This window comes from Hemitrygon akajei, unplaced genomic scaffold, assembly GCF_048418815.1.
Source record: "Hemitrygon akajei unplaced genomic scaffold, sHemAka1.3 Scf000060, whole genome shotgun sequence".
Taxonomy (NCBI): Eukaryota; Metazoa; Chordata; class Chondrichthyes; order Myliobatiformes; family Dasyatidae; genus Hemitrygon; species Hemitrygon akajei.
Genome location: NW_027331946.1, coordinates 850,595 through 869,892, shown reverse-complemented (window position 1 = coordinate 869,892; position 19,298 = coordinate 850,595). Strand labels below are relative to the sequence as shown.

The following is a 19,298-nucleotide window of genomic DNA, read 5'->3' as shown; positions in this document are numbered from 1 at the left end:
AAGCGTTGTGGAACAGGGTGTGGTGTTACATGCTTAAAAGACTGAAGTACAGGTTTATGAGCGTGTTATCAACTGAACATTGCTCAGGGTGTGATCACTTACTGTTAGGGACATAAAATTCAGATACTCAGGTTCGCTGCAAACGGGGTTCTAGCACCAGGTAAGAACAGAGGCTATACGGGGAAATGCTCTGTTGTTTTATTTCACTGACTTGTCCAGGCAGTATTCCTTCTGTTTCTACCAGTTCAGTATTGTCCTTAGGAATGCGTGGATTAATGAATATGTGTTTTTCATTTTGTTTATGTATTTTTTTAGCAAAGACGCTGTATATCTGGCAGTGATATTTAAGATAAAAATTCCTGTAATAAATCCCACTGGCAATTGATGAATGTATGGAATTCTACACTCATTGGCCGCTTTTTATGCACCTGCTGTACGTAATGATGTGGCTCTGAGTGTATGTTCGGGGTTTACTGTGGCTGTACCCCGTCCAAATCCAATGTTCGGCGTTCAGTGACGCTCTTCTGCACGCCGCTGTTGGAGCGCATGGTTATTTGAGTTCCTGCCGCCATCTTGTCGGATATATTCAGTCTGGCCAATCACACTGATCTCTCTCATTAATGAAGCCTTAAGAACTGCCGCTCACTGGATTCTCCTTAGGTTTGCTTCCGCACCATTCTCTGCAAACCCAGGGATTTCTGCGTGAAAATAAAAGGAGTTGTTCGGCTTCTTGGATGCATTCTTGGAACAGCTTGTACGAGAGCCGACCAGGGACAAGACTTTTCTGGATTTAGTGTTATGTAATGAACAGGATTTGATAAGCGATCTCGCAGTAAAGGAGCCATTAGGAGGTAGTGATCACAATATGATAAGCTTTTATCTGCAATTTGAGAAGGATAAGGGCAGCTCAGAGGTGTCAGTGTTGCAGTTGAACAGGGGAATCTATGGAGCCATGAGGGAGGAGCTGGCCAAAGTTGACTGGACGGATAGCCTAGCAGAAAAGACAGTGGAACAGCAATGGCAGGTATTCTTGGGAATAATGCACAATGTGCAAAATCAGTTCATCCCCCAGAGAAGGAAGGATTCAAAAGGGGGAAAGGGGCCACAGTGGTTGACAAAGGAAGTCAGAGATTGCATAGCATTAAAAAAAGGAAATATGATAGAGCTAAGGTGAGTGGGAGGACAGATGATTGGGAAGTTTTTAAGGAACAACAGAACTTAACTAAAAAGACAATACGGGGAGAAAAAATGAGGTATGAACGCAAGCTAGCCAGGAATATAAAGGAAGATAGCAAAAGCTTTTTTAGGTATGTGAAGAGAAAGAAGATAGTTAAGAACAATGTTGGCCCCTTGAAGAATGAATTGGGTGAATTTGTTATGGGAAACAGAGAAATGGCAGAAGAATTTAATGAGTACTTTAGATCTGTTTTCACTAAGGAAGACACAAGCAATCTCCCAGATGTATGGATGGGCCAAGGACATAGGGTAACAGAGGAAATGAAACAGATTGACATTCGGAAGGAAACGGTGATGAGAAGACTGATGGGATTGAAGGCTGACAAATCCCCAGGTCCAGATGGTCTGCACCCTAGGGTACTAAAGGAGGTGGCCCTGGAAATTGCAGATGCATTGGCAATCATTTTCCATTGTTCCTTAGATTCAGGATCAGTTCCTGAGGATTAGAGAATGGCTAATGTTATCCCAATTTTTAAAAAAGGAAGGAGGGAGAAAACAGAGAACTATCGACCTGTCAGCCTGACATCGGTGGTGGGGAAGATGCTAGAGTCCATTATTAAGGATGAAATAGTGGCATATCTAGATAGCAGTGATAGGATTGGGCCGAGCCAGCATGGATTTACCTAGGGTAAATCATGCTTGACTAATCTGTTGGAGCTTTTCGAGGATGTAACCAGGAAGTTAGACGGGGGAGATCCAGTGGATGTAGTGTTCCTCGATTTTCAGAAGGCATTTGATAAGGTCCCACATAGAAGATTGGTGGGTAAAATCAAAGCTCAGGACATCGGGGGGAAGGCATTGACATGGATAGAAAACTGGTTGGCAGATAGAAAGCAAAGGGTAGCGGTGAATGGGTGTTTCTTGGAATGGCAGGTGGTGACTAGTGGGGTGCCACAGGGCTCGGTATTGGGACCACAGCTGTTTACCATTTACGTTAACGATTTGGATGAAGGCATAAAAAACTAACATCAGCAAATTTGTTGATGATACTAAGCTGGGTGGCAGTGTGACGTGATGAGGATGTTAGGAGAATTCAGAGTGACTTGGATAGGATGGGTGAGTGGGCAGATACTTGGCAGATGGCGTTTAATGTGAATAAGTGTGAGGTTATCCACTTTGTGAGTAAGAACAGGAAGGCAGATTATTATCTGAACGGTGTAGAGTTGGGTAAGGGAGAAATACAAAGAGATCTCGGAGTCCTTGTTCATCAGTCACTGAAGGTGAATGAGCAAGTGCAGCAGGCAGTGAAGAAGGCTAATGGAATGTTGGCCTTTATTACAAAGGGAATTGAGTACAAGAGCAAGGAAATCCTGTTGCATTTGTACAGAGCCCTGGTGAGACCACACCTGGAGTATTGTGTACAGTTTTGGTCTCCAGGGTTAAGGAAGGACATCCTGGCTGTAGAGGAAGTGCAGCACAGATTCACGAGGTTAATTCCTGGGATGTCTGGACTGTCCTACACAGAGAGGTTAGAGAGACTGGGCTTGTACACGTTGGAATTAAGGAGATTGAGAGGGGATCTGATTGAAACATATAAGATTATTAAGGGATTGGACAAAATAGAGGCAGGAAATATGTTCCAGATGCTGGGAGAGTCCAGTTACAGAGGGCATGGTTTGAGAATAAGGGGTAGGTCATTTAGGACAGAGTTAAGGAAAAACTTCTTCTCCCAGAGAGTTGTGGGAGTCTGGAATGCACTTCCTCGGATGGTAGTGGAGGCCAAGTCTCTGGATGCTTTCAAGAAGGAGCTAGATAGGTATCTTATGGATAGGGAAATCAAGGGATATGGGGACTAGGCAAAAACAGGGTATTGATAGTAATTGATCAGCCATGATCTCAAAATGGCGGTGCAGGCTCGAAGGGCCGAATGGTCTACTTCTGCACCTATTGTCTATTCCGTAATACTCATCGCACCCTGTCTGGCAGCAGCGTTCATTCCACGTCATTTACATCACCTTGATTCCCTATTCGGATGTTTGGCCTGAACAACAACTAAACACTATTGTATGTGTTGTAGCCACATGTTTAACAGATTCTCATTCATGAACTGTTGTACATCTAGTGCATTTCCCATTTAGACAACCTCTCACCCATCTCGAATATAAACACGGACGAGATCTGGACCTGATTATTGCTGATTTCCCTTTTTCCAACAACAGGTTGTCGTTTACATGCAACTGCATTGTAAATACAATGTTCCCGCACACAGAGCCTTTGTTGCAGCGCATATGGAATTGAACTCAGCTGGAAAAAAGTTTACGAAAACTGATTTTTTTCTTTTTTCTACTGTTTTATCATATCCTTCAATTAATAATTAATATCAAAACATATGACTTTTATTCAATTTCCATTCTAAATATTCATAAATGCATATTACAAACACACACACACACACACACACACACACACACACACACACACACACACACACACACACACACACACACACCCAAATCTCTTGAACTACATCTTTAAGAACCCTGTGGCGCATTAGCTCTCCCATTATAGGTATGAGCAAAGGTGATTGCTGGGACAAATTTCGCAATTAAACTTTCAGCAGATTAGGCAGTCTCAGTTCCGATCCTGAGTCTTCTAGTGTTTCCACAGATCCAACCTGATGTACCAAGCTCCCAGCACTTTAATTTCAATGTTATATTAAAAACATTATTTTTATTTATTCATTTACAGTATGTGGGTGTCTCCTGCTCAGCCAACATTTATTACCCATCCCTAGTTACCCTGGAGAAAGTGGCGATGAGCTGCCTCGTCGAGCACCTATGCTCCGTCCGTCACAATAGACAGGACCTCCCGGTTTCCACCCACTTCAACACTGCCTCTCATTCCCATCCAGATATGTCCATACATGGCCTCCTCTACTGCCATGATGAGGCCAAATTCAGGTTGGAGGAGCAACACCTCATCTACCGTCTGGGTAGCCTCCAGCCTGGTGGTATGAACATTGAAATCTCCAATTTCAGGTAATTCCCTCCCCCTCCCCCTTCCCCTAGCCCAGGTCCCTCTCTGCCTCTCTCCCCTTTCAACTTTCTGCTTCTTTATCTCTACAGTTCTTTCATGCTTATCCACTCCCCCCTTTATCCTTCCTCTGATTGGTTCTCCACCTGGCGCCTCTAGCCCCTCCCCCTCCCCTATCTCTATTACTGGGCTTCGGCCCTCTCTTCCCCCCCATTCCTGATGAAGGGTCTCACCCGAAACGTTGGCTACTCTTTTCTCACGGCTGCTGCCTGACCTGCTGAGTTCTTCCAGCGTTGTGTGCGTATTTGATCCACAGCATCTGCAGTTGTATTTTTGTGTTCTTGAATAGCTGTACTCCCTGAGGTGCAGAAACAATCACGGTGCTGTTAGGAAGGGAATTCAATGATTTTGACCCAGCGACAATGAAGTACTGGCGGTATGTTTCCCAGTCAGGATGTTGAGTGACTTGGAGGGGATTTCCAAGTGCTGGTGTTATTACTTATATCTTGCTGGAAATGTGATTGCCAATTGTGTCGGGTAATATGTCATTTAACAAAATGTGTTCAGTTTTGCTGCTGAAGACGATGTGATATGTGACTCAAACCCAAGTTACCCAGTCCGATCTCTGTTCCAGTCATACGATCATCCGGTTGCCATCCTGCCATAGGATGATGTCGGGGTGTTAGCTTTTGAACTCTGAATGGCCGAGACACTGCAGCATGTTAGTGGCAGCAATGATTTCAGGAAGAGTTGGTGCTTGGTCCATAATGCTGGGATGGGGACTTCGGGAATATGGAGCTATCAGAGACTGGGATTTGTCTCATGCATGAACTTCTACAGATTGGGCTCGATATTCCTCCTTCCGCAATGAAGCAGAAGTCTCTGGTGGCTGGACATTGGTTGGGGCAAATTAATGACTACACCACTCAGTGTGAGACTTGGGGATGATGTGTAAGGATTTTGGGATGGGTATGTGACAGATTCAGCTGTGTTCCTATGAGGTTGTGTCCTGTGATATCACAGTTTTCGACCCAAATAATGTGAACCCAGTGATCAGGCCTCCCAGGTTTATGATGTGTTGAACAAGTGCTGCATTTGTTCTGAGAGGTGTTTGTTTCCGAGATTTCCTTGGAGGCAATGATTACTAATCTGAGGAGAGAATGAATTCCCATTCCAACCCTCACAGAGAGAGAAACTCTGATTGTATGGGTTGATCCGTGTTTGCAAGAATAGGATTGGACACAGGGGTTCAGCGTTCAAACTGTGTTTGGAAATTCCCCCTCACCGTCACGTGTCTGTCAGGCAGAAACTCGAGATGCTTGAGATCTGCAGTAAAAACTGAAAATGCTTGAAGCCATTCTGACAAAAGTTCGTTATCCCGAATCGATTAATTTACAGCTCTCCAATTAATTTACAGTTCCTTACCGGCTGGACGATTTTTAGTAAATCCACTTTCATTTTTTTAGATTCACCCTGCAGTGGATTCAATCTCCTAGAAATAGAAAGTGCCCAAAATCTCGTTTTTTTCTCTTTTTTTTAAGCAGTAGAACATTAAAGAAAACAGAACATTTTTCCGGAATGCATTCAGTACTTATCTAAGTTCAAAGTATATTTATTTAAAAAATGTATATCCTATATATAGCCTTGAGATTGGTCATTTTACAGGAAACCACAAAACAAAGAAACTCATAGAAGCCATTAAAAAAGGATGACCGTCAAACACCCAGTGTGTAGGGCACAAATTGTGCATAGAATAAAAATAAGCAAATTGCATTCAAAAGCGATGTTCAGGAAAGTGTGCCAAGACGCCGGTCATCAGAGCAGCCGCTTCGGTTCACCGCTGAGATGAGTAAACCTCGCAGAGCAATGAGCTGAACCGGGCAGTCCTTCGCCTCCCACACCGACATCACGACTCTTTCAATTTGGCCGCGCGCTGAAATCGGCCAAACGTGGAGTCGTTCCTTGCTCTAGAATGTTTCAAACCTACAGAATGCTGAGAACAACAACACACACAAAATGCTGGTGGAACACAGCAGGCCAGGCAGCATCTATAGGGAGAAGCGCTGTCGATGTTTCGGGCCGAGACCCTTCATCAGGACCCTGACCCTGACGAAGGGTCTCGACCCGAAACGTCAACAGCGCTTCTCCCTATAGATGCTGCCTGGCCTGTAGTGTTCCACCAGCATTTTGTGTGTCCAGCAGCATTTCGTGTGTGTTGTTGTTTGAATTTACAGCATCTGCAGATTACCTCGAGAATGCTGAGAAGCTTGGATGCTGTAAACGTGAAGAGGGTGTTTCCATCTGTCCTACAGAATGGCAGAGAATAAATAAGCATTCCTTTAAAACTGTTTTTATTTTCCTCAGCCAAAGCTTGGTTGATCCGTGGAATTTGTTATCATACATGTGATGCAGGGTGTATTTGGGTACAGTTATGGCAAAGTTCGATACAGTCATGACTGCTAAGCAGCTTGAGTGTTACGGGAGGAAAGCAGAATGAAACAGAGCGTGTGGGTGGGGATCATCAACAGTTATTGAATGGTAGAGCAGACCAGATGGATCGAGTGACCGTTATCCTATATCTTAGGTCCACACAATGACTCCTCTGTATCCCATATCAGCTTTTGTGACGTGTGAGGGTTAATTACTGCTTTGTTGACTGAGATCATTATATTTGTCTTCGATGTTTAAATTTCGGTGAGTCTATGTTTTTCAGGGACATTGAGCAGAAATGTTTTGTTCTCCTTTGTATTGTTAACGTGCTTCATTATCTCTCCGGTTAAAGTTAGACCTGCGGTGAGACATTTATTGGAAGAACAACTCACAAATGGAAGTAGGCCACTACTGAAGACGATGTTACAACAACAACAACAACAACAAGTGACCCAGCCCGAGGACTGAGAGCACCAACTGGAGTTAAAGCCTTCTGACTCAGAGATTCCATTGATTCAGCCAGGAGAAAGTTTGGTGAGTCTCATTTACTCAAACACTGGTCCTTTAGACGTCACAAATAAAGATAGGGAATATTTGGAATCAGACTGAATATGCCTAGAAGTGCCAGTTATGCCTCTGTCAGACCCAGCCGCTATCACTCCTGGTCTGGTGGTCTGTTGTTAGCAGCGTGGCTCTTCAAAGCCACTGAGAATCCTTCACAGTATTTGCTCATTTCAAGGTCTTGCATCTTCTGAAGTAGCTTTCGGTCAGTTCTGATGATTGGCTGTGTTACGTCACGACGTGCAATTGCGGAAATTATAGAATTACTACGAACTGCAGCAACATGTCATTGACTCCTCTGACTGTTGCAAGCTGCATTGATTTACTTACACTTACCTAATATCACCAAACGGATGATTATGTGCTGTATGGTTCTCTGTTCTCTGGTGAAAGCGTCTCGGTACATTGAGACTGCTATATATTCTTCAAATGGTAACCTTTGTTGGGAGTTTCCTAACTTTCTAAAATCAGTTCATGCTCAATTCATGTTATTTTGCATGTTTTAAATTCAGTGTTTCAATTGTTTCTGTCCTACTTAAAATTAACCTTTATTTGGAACATTCCCGTGTCAGGGATCAGGTAGAGAGATGATACTGGGCAGGGTGTAAGTAGATGTCATGACAATGTGAACTGATCTTTACTAGAATTTGTTTTCTTACAGTCAGAATCAGGATAGAGACTGATCAGAGCTGATTGGACGGGAATTGTCCCCGCAGCCCAAAGTAAGGACACATAACATGTTGTCCGGTATTATGGTGTTTCATCCTATTGTCCCTGTATTTGCGATTGCAAACACAGATATTCAAATTTTACCAAAATACGTTTTGAAAGTTTTGGAAATGAAACCAACGTAGGACTTGATTTATGAGTGGTAGGGAGGTAGATAGAGTAATGGAGCACAGGGCCCTATGAGTACAGGGCGGGTTTAAAGATTTTTTCTCACCGGCCGTTATCAGTCTGGATATACAGTACAGGCGTTGCGACATCACGTGGAGTTGAGGCTGTGCTTGGAGTCCCACTGCAGAGTTTGTTGCGCTGTTACAGAAACGTTGTGATTAAAGTTTAGAGAAGATTTCCGATGATGTTGCCAAGACTAAAGGCCCAAGAATGAACAGTGACTTTACAGAAAAGTTTACAACTATGAGAGTCAGAGATAAGGTCAGTGCTAAGTCTTTTCCTGAGGGCAGGGGAGACCAGTACTATGGAAATTGATTTTGTAAGTGAGGGGAAGTTTTAAATGAGATATGAGCAGCAATGATTTCATGCAGAGGTTGGTGATTATTTGCAGTGGATGAGGCAGGTACAATATTATCATTTACGGGACAGTTGTGATTGGTGGATGGAGTGAAGGGACCTGGAGTGATATGGACCCATCACAGGAAATTGGGACCATCTCAGTAGGCACTGTGATCGGCATGATTTCGTCAGACTGAATGGTTTATGTCCATGCTGTATTGCTCTGTGATTCTATCAGTAGGAAGCACTTCTGGACAGACATACTGAATGGTATGGACGTTGATGTTAACGGGAAATGTTTAATCCCTAAGCCAACTACTGCTCTGATACAGGGGACCGATATACTCTCTTATTTACAAATTCATACTCTCTCTGACTCATTGTCTCCTTCTGTGTTATTCAGTGCATCACCAGTAGGTGGAGCTTTCCTGCACCGGGACCAAAGTATAAACAAGAAGGCGACGTTCAACAATCGTCCGTCACAATCAGAATGGACACAGGTATGATTACAATTAGTCATTATAATCGTTTTAATTAAACTGCTCCACAGGGTGTACAATAATTCAAATGAAGAAATTTATGCAGGCGCGCAGAAAGTTTTCATCAAACGTGGTCATGAATACCAGTGGTAAAACAGACTTGAGTTATAGATCAATCCAGCAGTCCCAGGGCATGGGCCTGACACCGGGACTGGTCAAATCGCTGCGTTCACCATGCAAAGCTTCACTTGAGTGAAAGAAACAGGTTGTCCTTAATCAGGTGTTCGTGAGTGAAACACAGACAGGAATGTGACAGCAGTCTTGTGAGTGATGTGACAGTCCAGGGAATAGTCAGGGTCTGTTTCACCACCATACAGGCCCTGATGTGGAAGACGCTTTCAACTTTCATCTAAGAAATCTGGCACCAGATTGGTGGAGCAAGAGTTGTGGGATTGAGCGATTATGAGTACAGTTCAAATTTTGGACGGGCAATTGCCCGCAAACTTTTGGGGCTGTTGTGCAGTGGAGATGTGGGGAGCTTCCTATAGTCTATTTTCTATGGACAAGTTGGAAAATACTTCCAATGGTTGGAGTGGTTCATTATAGATACATAATGGTTATAGATTTAAGCTTTGCTATAACGTTTTAATGCACTGATGAACATGAGGTCTGCAGATGCAGGAAACCCAGAGAACCACAAACACAAAACTCAGTAGGTCAGACAGCATCCGTGGAAGCGAATAAACAGTCTACGCTTTGGGTAGATACCCTTTATCAGAAATGACTGACGATGGTCAGTTCTCATGCAGTGCATCGACACTTTGTAAGGTCCATTCACACGGCCGTACATTTACTCCCAGCAGACAGGCAGAGAAAAAGAGCACGGCGCCAGTCGTAAGGACCAAGAAGGCATGGTCAAGGGAGTCGGAGGTTCACTTACAGGACTGATGAGTTGGACTGTAACCAATCACAGGAGGGCAGCATAAATAGGACCAGTTTTTCAGTCAGGCCTGGAATCAAGATTTAAAAAACAGAGCTTTGTTGCTGTATTTCGGAGCTGGGTTGTGAGCAATCACCGAGAGGGGTTCATTAGAAAGGGCAAATAAAATAACACAGGCGCAGTGGCCATTCTTTTGAACGCGAAAGTGGTTTTGGCTCATCAGGCTTAGGCAAGATCAGACTTGGGCGAAGTAAAGTACCTGCTAAGTTCCTCTCTTTTTGTTCCTACTTGTTAGGGCATAGTGGTGTAGCCCGTATGGCTCCGGGGCAGTATGTGTGCAGTATGTGGGACACCGGAATTCTGGGAGAACTCCAGGTTCCCAGATAAATATATCTGCATTAGCAGCAGCTCCTGGCTGAACGTATTGACAATGACCTTTAACACATACAGGGTAACGAGGAGGTGACAGGTGCTGCGGCGAGGTAGTCACGCCTAGGTTGCAGGAGGCAGGTATTTTGCAGCACTCGGTGGAGTTGTGGAAGTTTGTAATGTTTGTCAAATGATGCAGTACAATATTGACCGGTTATAGCAGAGAAACGGCAGGTGGACTTTAATGTGGCAAAGTGTGAGGAGATGCACATTGAGAAGCCAAATATAAGAAGAAGGTTCAAGACCGTAAGGCACAAGACCCTGAGGAGAATTGATATATAGTATCGAGGAATTTAGGGTACAAGTGCATATTTCCGTGAAAGAGGCAACACATGTAGATGGATCGTAAAATCGATCTTCGGTATTGGTCGAATGTTGAGCATATATGTGGGAAAGCCATAGTGTCGCTGTAGGAAACTTTGATCAGGGCACAATTCTGGTTTGTGTGCAGTTCTGGTTTACACATTACAGAATAATGTTTTGTCTCTGGATCTGGTGCAGAACCGAGTTGTATGGATTACAGAGTATCGTGTGTAAGGGGAAAGGCTTGGATTGCATTGACGCTCAGTCATTTAATATGGAAATGTCAAAGCTAGAGGGCATGTACTCATATGAGAGGGCGGATTGAACAAAGGAGAGTTACGATGTAGGCTTTCCACTGAGAGAGATCAGTGCCGGGAACGCGCTGCCAAGGGCGAGATTGTATCAGATACGATTGCAGCCTTGAAGAGACATTTAAATGGACAAATGGACAGGCAGGAACTGGAGGTATATAGACCATGAGCATGTAGATAGGATTGTTTCACCTTGACATCATGGTTGACACCGGCATGGTGTCACGAAGGGTCTATTCCTGTGCTGTACTGTTCCATGTTCTATCCCTGTTTACAGATCTGAATTCCGCTATCTCCACCTTCCTGTCACATTGTGACGATCACCAACTGTTCCGGTTGACGAGATTCTACATGGAGCGGCTGGAGCAGGCGATTGAGGAGGGTGTGGAGGGAGTCAGCTTCACGTTAATGGGCGAGGATCACTTCACCGGGCAAGAGTATCACGTAAGTGGAAGGGACACGGACTGAGTGTAGATCCTTCTGAAGCTTTCACAGAATTAAAAAAAAAACAAATGTAAAGAAACAGGTATGTGTGGGTCAACAAAACAGCTGTTCTCTCTCGCTGAGAGTTTATTTAGCAGAGACAAGCTCTGGCAGGATTCTCTCCAGTTGTGTGAACACATTAATTATTAGTGTTACGGTACAGTCAGACATTGACTACTGACTTTAGTGATAGGACATGTTATGGGTACTACCAATGGAGAGTGAATAACTTTATTATTACTCTGTTCATCTTTCTACCTTGTTTCCAATGTTTGACCTCACTGGCCATTGAACAGAGTTATCGTGAAGCCTCTGGGGTCCCACAATTCATATTATCTGTTTTGTCTTTCTCCACGCATTTCTGCGGTCTCCCTTCACCCGTCATGGGACCCTTCTGCATCACGTGAACAGACAACACTTGACTATTGTCTTTCCTTTGAAATACTGGTGCTCTTTCATTTGATCGAGTATCTCATTATACCCCATGGTTAAGGTACTGTCTGTTGCACGTGGTTGTTCTATTTGGAGTTTCTAATGACTGCAGCAGATAATGTTAACACTGAGAGTTGCAACATTAGTGTCATTGAAAACATTCCAACTGGGAGACACTTTTCCAGTGGTCTTCGTGCTCCTGGGCACACTCACCTGTTGCCACCGAGACTGAATTGTAGCAAGGAAACACAAATACCCCATGAGGCAGCTGACAGTCTCACTCCAAATTTCCTTCTAAGCATTGCTACCAGTTGATTTTGGTCTCTCATGCATGCACAATAGTCGTGGAATTGCTGTCTGCTCCTCACCGCCAGTTCCCAGCTGTAGGCTGACACTGGACCCTCATGGAGCCTGGCAGTGAAGTGTAATCCTGCTGTGGTTCACCAGCATTTACCCAAGGGAAAATCAACAGTGACCCTGTCACAGTTTGACCTAGCCATAGTCATCAAATTCTACAGTGCAGCAACAGGCTCTTCTGCCCATCTAGTGTTCACCGACCTATTATCTGCTTAGTCCCATTGATCTGCACCCGGACTCGAGACATCCATAACTCCCCCATTGAATGAACTCATCCAAATTGATCTTAAATGTTCAAATCGAATGTACATTGACTAATTCCAATAGCAGCACGTTCCACACTCTCAGCAACCTCTTAGTGAACAGGTTCCCCTCATATTAAACACGAAGTACACTGCAGATGCAGTCAGGATTCGGCCCGAAATGTTGACTGCTCATTTCAATGGATGCTGCCGGACCTGCTGAGTTCATCCAGCTTGTTTGCACGTGTTGCCTCATATTGCCTTGAACAGTTTAAGAATAAGGGGTAGGCCATTTAGAACTGAGATGCGGAAAAACGTTTTCACCCAGAGAGTGGTGGATATGTGGAATGCTCTGCCTCAGAAGGCAGTGGAGGCCAAGTCTCTGGATGCATTCAAGACAGAGTTAGATAGAGCTCTTATAGATAGCGAGGTCAAGGGATATGTGGAGAGAGCAGGAACGGGGTACTGATTGTGTATGGTCAACCATGATCACAGTGAATGGCAGTGCAGACTAGAAAGGCCGAATGGCCTACTCCTGCACCTGCTGTCTATTGTCTATTGTTCACCAGTCATCATTACCCCATGACTTCTAATTCCAGTCGTACCCAACCTCAGTAGAAAATGCCTTTTCACACTAACTCTCTCTATACCTTTTATAAACTTGTATAGCTCTATCACATCTCTCTTGGTCCTCCTACACTCTATGGAATAATGTCCTAACCTATTTACACTTTCTTTATATCTCAGGTCCTTGAGTCCTGGCAACAATCTGTATTTTTTTCTATACTCGTTCAATCTTATCGATATCCTTCCGAGAGGTAGGTGCACACATTGCTTCAAATTAGCCTCTGCAACATCAATTTCGACACAATATCCCAACTTCTCTATTCAATATTTTGACTTATGAAGGCCGATGTCCTAAAAACTTTACAACGCCATCTACCTTCGACAACAATTTCAAGAAATGTCTGATCTGTATTCCCTGATACCTTAGTTTAAGCGCAATGCTCAATGTCCTACCACTCAATGTCTTAGTGGCATCGTGGTTTGTCCTCAAAAAGTGCAACATCTCTCACGTGTCTTCATCAATTCTATCTCCCAATCTCCATTCTGCCTTTTTCTAGCTGTTCCATGTCCCGCTGCAAGCTCTGATAACCTTCTTCGCTGTCACTACCTTGGTGTTGTCCACAGATTTGCTGACCCACTTTACCACATTATTATCCGGACCGTTGATATATATGACAGACAACACCAGACCCAGTACAGATCTCTGCCGCACACCACTAGTCATAGACCTCCAGTCAGAGAAGCAAACCTCTACTGCCACTCTTAGCTTCCCACGCGAATCCAATATCTAAACTAAATTACTACCATGTCATGACTGCCAAGCAACTTAATCTTATTCACCAAGATTTCATGAGGGGTCTTCTCAAAGGCCTTGCTGAAATCCATGTGGATATCATTCACTAACTTGTTTTCATTATTTGCTTGGTAACTTCCTCGAGAAGCTATAAGATTGGTTAGACGGGATCTACAGGGCACAAATAAGTGTTGACTATCAATAATTAATCCTTGGCCATCCAAATACTCATATTCGGTCCCTTAGAATACCTGACAAATAACTTTACAACCACGGGTGCAGGCTCACCAGCCTATAATTCCCTGGCTTATTCTTACAGCCTTATTCAAACAGCAGAACCCTCCAATACGTCCGCATCTGACTTTTTAAATAGCTTTAAATACTCTTAAATACCTTTGCTGGAGCACCTGAAATCTCTGAACTAGCCTCAAACGAGGTACGAAGGAAAGTCCTATGGATTTATCCACACTAATCTGCTTCAGGACAGCAAATACCTCCTCTATAATCTGTATAGAGTCCATGATTTCACTGCTGCGTTGCTTTATTCTAAAGAATCTGTATATCTCCTGAGTAAATATGAATGCAAAAAAAAAAATCAATTTATATCCCCCCCACCATTTTCAGCTTCACGCATAAAGTCCTACTCTGAACTTCAATGGGACCAATATTGTCCATTGATATACTTTTGTTCTAAATATATTTGATGAAGGGTTAGGGGTTCTCTTTTCCCTTGACCGTTAGAGCAAACTCATGCCGTACTTCAGCCCTCCCGATTTCCTCCTTTACTAATTCTTGCATTTCCTGTAGATAGATAGATAGATAGATAGATAGATAGATAGATAGATAGATAGATAGATAGATAGATAGATAGATAGATAGATAGATAGATAGATAGATAGATACTTTATTCATCCCCATGGGGAAATTCAACATTTTTTCCAATGTCCCATACACTTGTTGTAGCAAAAACTCATTACATACAATACTTAACTCAGTAATAATATGATATGCATCTAAATCACTAACTCAAAAAGCATTAATAATAGCTTTAAAAAAGTTCTGAAGTCCTGGCAGTTGAATTGTAAAGCCTAATGGCATTGGGGAGTATTGACCTCTTCATCCTGTCTGAGGAGCATTGCATCGTCAGTAACCTGTCGCTGAAACTGCTTCTCTGTCTCTGGATGGTGCTATGTAGAGGATGTTCAGGGTTTTCCATAATTGACCGTAGCCTTCTCAGCGCCCTTCGCTCAGCTACCGATGTTAAACTCTCCAGTACTTTGCCCACGACAGAGCCCGCCTTCCTTATCAGCTTATTAAGACGTGAGGCGTCCTTCTTCTTAATGCTTCCTCCCCAACACGCCACCACAAAGAAGAGGGCGCTCTCAACAACTGACCTATAGAACATCTTCAGCATCTCACTGCAGACATTGAATGACGCCAACCTTCTAAGGAAGTACAGTCGACTCTGTGCCTTCCTGCACAAGGCATCTGTGTTGGCAGTCCAGTCTAGCTTCTCGTCCAACTGTACTCCCAGATACTTGTAGGTCTTAATCTGCTCCACACATTCTCCATTAATGATCACTGGCTCCATATGAGGCCTAGATCTCCTAAAGTCCACCACCATCTCCTTGGTCTTGGTGACATTGAGACGCAGGTAGTTTGAGTTGCACCTCAATATCTCTCAAAACCTAAGGTTCTCTAAATATCTTACCCTTGCCTTTTATTCCGTCATGAACATTGAAACTCTGTACTTGTGGTCATTTATGCATTCGAACTCTGTGCTCTCAAAATTTCAGTTTTGGAGGCCTCACACTTAGCAAGCACATCTGTACCAGAAAACAACCTGTCCCACTCCACTTTCGTCAGATCCTTTCTGATACCATTATAATTGGCCTTTCTCCAATTTAGATTCTTAACCCGAAGACCAGACCTAGCTTGTTCCATAATGATGTTTAAACTAATGGTAATAGATCCAAAGTGTTTACCTGCACACGTCTGTCATCTGACTTGTTCCCTAACAGAATTCCAGTATGCACTGTCTATAGTTAGGACCTCAATATATTAATTACAAAAACTTCCTTGAACTTATTTGACCAGCACTGTCGCATCCAGCCCTTTACAATATGGGTGTCCCAGTCGATAAATGGGAAGTTAAAATTATATATCATCATAACCTTCTGTTTCTTGCAACTGTCTGTGAACTCTCTACAAATATGATCCTCTAAATCCATTGACTGTTGGGTGCTCTATAATATAATCCCAACCATTTATTGATCAGTTTCACCCATGCAGTCTCAGTAGAGGAGACCTCCAGCAATGCAGGGACGTTTTTCCTGACTAGTTATGTCACCTCCTTCTTTAATTCCTCCCACTCGATTGAATCAGTTCTAACGCAACGGAATGCTCGAATGCTGAACGGCCAGTCCTGCACCTCTTCCTACCAAATCACATCAATGGTTACTATGCTGTAATTCAACGTGCTGACCGATGCTCTAGGCTCATCGGCCTTTCCAATAACAATCCTTGCATTGAAATAATACGCAACTCAGAACATTAGCTTCAGAATTTTTAGTGTCCTGACTCTGTATGTCAGCTTAACAACATATTTCCCACACAGTCACTCCATTATCGACTCTGGTTCTTCATCCTCCTGAAACTCTAGTTTAACACCTCCCCCATCCCTACACCGCGCTAACAGCCCTTTCCGCAAGGGTATCAGTACCCCACTAGTTTGGGTACAAAACGATCATGTGTCTCCAGGTCCCATCTTCCTTGGAAGAGAGCTCAATCATCCCAACATCTGAAGCCCTCCGTAATGCACCATCTCATCAGCCACAAATTAGACTGTATTATCGTCCTATTTCAGGCCTCACTCACACGTTTTATGGGGAGCAATCCTGAGAACACAACCCTGGAGTACCTGCCCTTGTAACTTAGCCCGAACCCCATGAAATCACTTTGCAGGACCTCATCACAATTACTACTCTTGTCTTTGGTACCGACGTGAACCACGACCTCTGGCAGCTCATCCTGTCCTTAAGAAAGTTTCAGACTCGATGCAAGATATCCCTGACCTTGGCAACACACCATCCAGACATCTTGTTCTCATAAATAGAATCACTTGTCTGTTCTCCTAACCATTAAATTCCCCGTCAGTACAGCTCACCTCTTCTCACCATTTCTGAGCCACAAAGCCACACTCAGAGCCAGAGGCATAATCGCCGTGGTTTTCCTCTGCTAGGTAATACCCCGAAACAGAAAGCTGTATACCTGTTACAGAGGGGTTTCCTGCAGTGGCTGCCTGTTCCCTTCCCCCTCCTGATGGTCACCCAAAATCTACCTAAAGTCTCCGCCTCTCCTAACTGAACCCTCTCTGACACAAGACATAGCTCCCCACTCTATCTCCAGCTCACTCACAGCATGTCTGCTCCACCTAAACCTTGCCATCCGTGGCGCAGAAAGTCCTGTCTGACCTTGTTCGCTTCTTTTAAAATCTTTGCCCCGCTATGAACACTTCAATGGCTCTCAGTGATCTGTGGTGAGCTGGGTCAGTCCATGTTCAGGGTAGATTTGTACCCATCCCTCCGCTCCTCAATATATTCCCCATTGTTCATTACAGAGCGTGACTGAGCTCGCGGAGAAGGGAAACCGAGCGGGCGCTTCCAAACTCCTTCTGGATCTGGTGATGGAGAAGGGCTCCGGGGCCCGGACGGTGATGTGGGAATCCTTTGTGAAACTACATCATCATTTACCGAAGCTGAGCAGAATATTGAATGAAATACGGGAACGTGGTACGGTGAACAATACACTGTGTGTTACAGATGTAAATGCTGATGAATTTACAGTATTACACAGAACAGACTTCATGCAGGTTAATTTGTTTGAACAGGTGACGGCCAGTTCGCCTACATGGACACTGAGCGGGGTTTATCTGAAGTGCCCGCGCATCTGAAAGGTAAGTGATGGACCGAAAATCTCAAAGTCTGTATTTCACACTGAAAGTCTGAATACCCATCTTTAGAGGCCTGTTTAGAGACTGTCAGAGTCTGGGAGACAGCTTTTTGTTGTTATTTCACTCTGAGAGTCTGAATACGTCTCTTTAGAGGCCTGTTTAGAGACTGTCAGAGTCTGGGAGAGAGGTTTTTGTTGTTATTTCACTCTGAGAATCTGAATACGTCTCTTTAGAGGCCTTTTTAGAGACTGACAGAGTCTGGGAGACAGGTTTTAGTTGTTATTTCACTCTGAGAGTCTGAATGCCTGTCTTTAGAGGCCTGTTTAGAGACGGTAGAGTCTGGGAGACAGATTTTTGTTGCTGTGGTTAGAGGACAGAGATCAATTTGCATTTGTCACAACACCCTTTCTGTAGGGCCGAATATCTGGAGATTTGACAAAACTGAAGCCAAGTCATTCCAATTGGAACATCCAACTCCTGCAAGGAAAATCTCACACCTCTGATCCAAAGAGCAGCCGAGATTTGTTGTTATTCCTCCATAAGACCACAAGACATGGAAGCAGAATTAGGCTATTCAGTCCATCAGTCTGCTCCGCCGTTCAATCATGGCTGAACCCAGATCCCCCTCAACCCAATACACCTGCCTTCTCGCATTATCCTTTGATGCCCTGACCTATCAGGAGCTTCTGCCTTAAATATACCCATGGACTTGGCCTCCACTGCAGTCTGTGACAGAGCCTTCCAGAGATTCACTACTCTCTGGCTCAACAAAATCCTCCTCTCTTGTTCAAAAGGATCGCCCCTCAATTTTGAGGCTGTGGCCCCTAGTTCTGGATACACCCACCATGGGAAACATCTTTCCACATCCACCCTATCTGATCCTTTCAACATTCTGCAGGTTTAAAAGAGATTCCCTTGCATTCCTCAAAATTCCAGTGAATATAGGCCCAAAGTTGCCAAAACGCACCTCATATGTTAACCCCTTCATTCCCGGAATGATCCTCTTGAATCTCCTCGGGATGCTTTCTAATGACAACACATCTTTTCAGAGGTACGGGGTGCAAAGCAGTTGACAATACTCCTGTAGTGCAGCTTGACTACAGTCTTGTAAAGGCTCAGCATTTATATTCTATTCTCTTTTTTTCCGCCTTTACCACAGACCCAACCTTTAAATTAATCTTCTGGGAGTTTTGCTCAAGGCTCCAAAGTCCCTCTGCACCTCTGATGCTCAGACCTTCTGCCCATTTAGACAGTAGTCCACTCCTTTCGCCAAAATGCACTGTCATACAATTCCAACACTGTATTGCATCTGCCACCTTTTTGCCCATTTTCCCAGTTAGTCTCAGTCCTGTTGCAATCACATTACCTAACCCTGCACCTATCTTTGTATTATCCGCAAAATTTGCTGCAAATACATTCATTCTATCATCTAAATCATTGACAAACAATCTGAAAGTTAGCGGTCCCAATACTGATCCCTGCGGAACACCACCAGTCACTGGCAGTCAATCAGAAAAAGGCCCCTTTTATTCCCACTCGCTGTCTGCTGACTGTCAGCAATTCCGCTACACCTG

The 19,298-nt window shown here is 43.9% G+C and overlaps 1 protein-coding gene across 1 annotated transcript in view; it reads left to right on the top strand.

Moving 5' to 3' along the window:
- Window positions 1-19,298, top strand: part of LOC140721723 (NACHT, LRR and PYD domains-containing protein 3-like) — a 58,307-nt gene that overhangs the window by 15,490 nt on the left and 23,519 nt on the right. Inside the window, exons 3-6 of the mRNA XM_073036512.1 lie at window positions 8,840-8,936; window positions 11,176-11,342; window positions 17,392-17,563; window positions 17,662-17,727. Of these exons, the coding sequence (XP_072892613.1) occupies window positions 8,927-8,936; window positions 11,176-11,342; window positions 17,392-17,563; window positions 17,662-17,727 (415 nt within the window). The 5' untranslated portion in view covers window positions 8,840-8,926. The remainder of the gene's footprint in view (window positions 1-8,839; window positions 8,937-11,175; window positions 11,343-17,391; window positions 17,564-17,661; window positions 17,728-19,298) is intronic.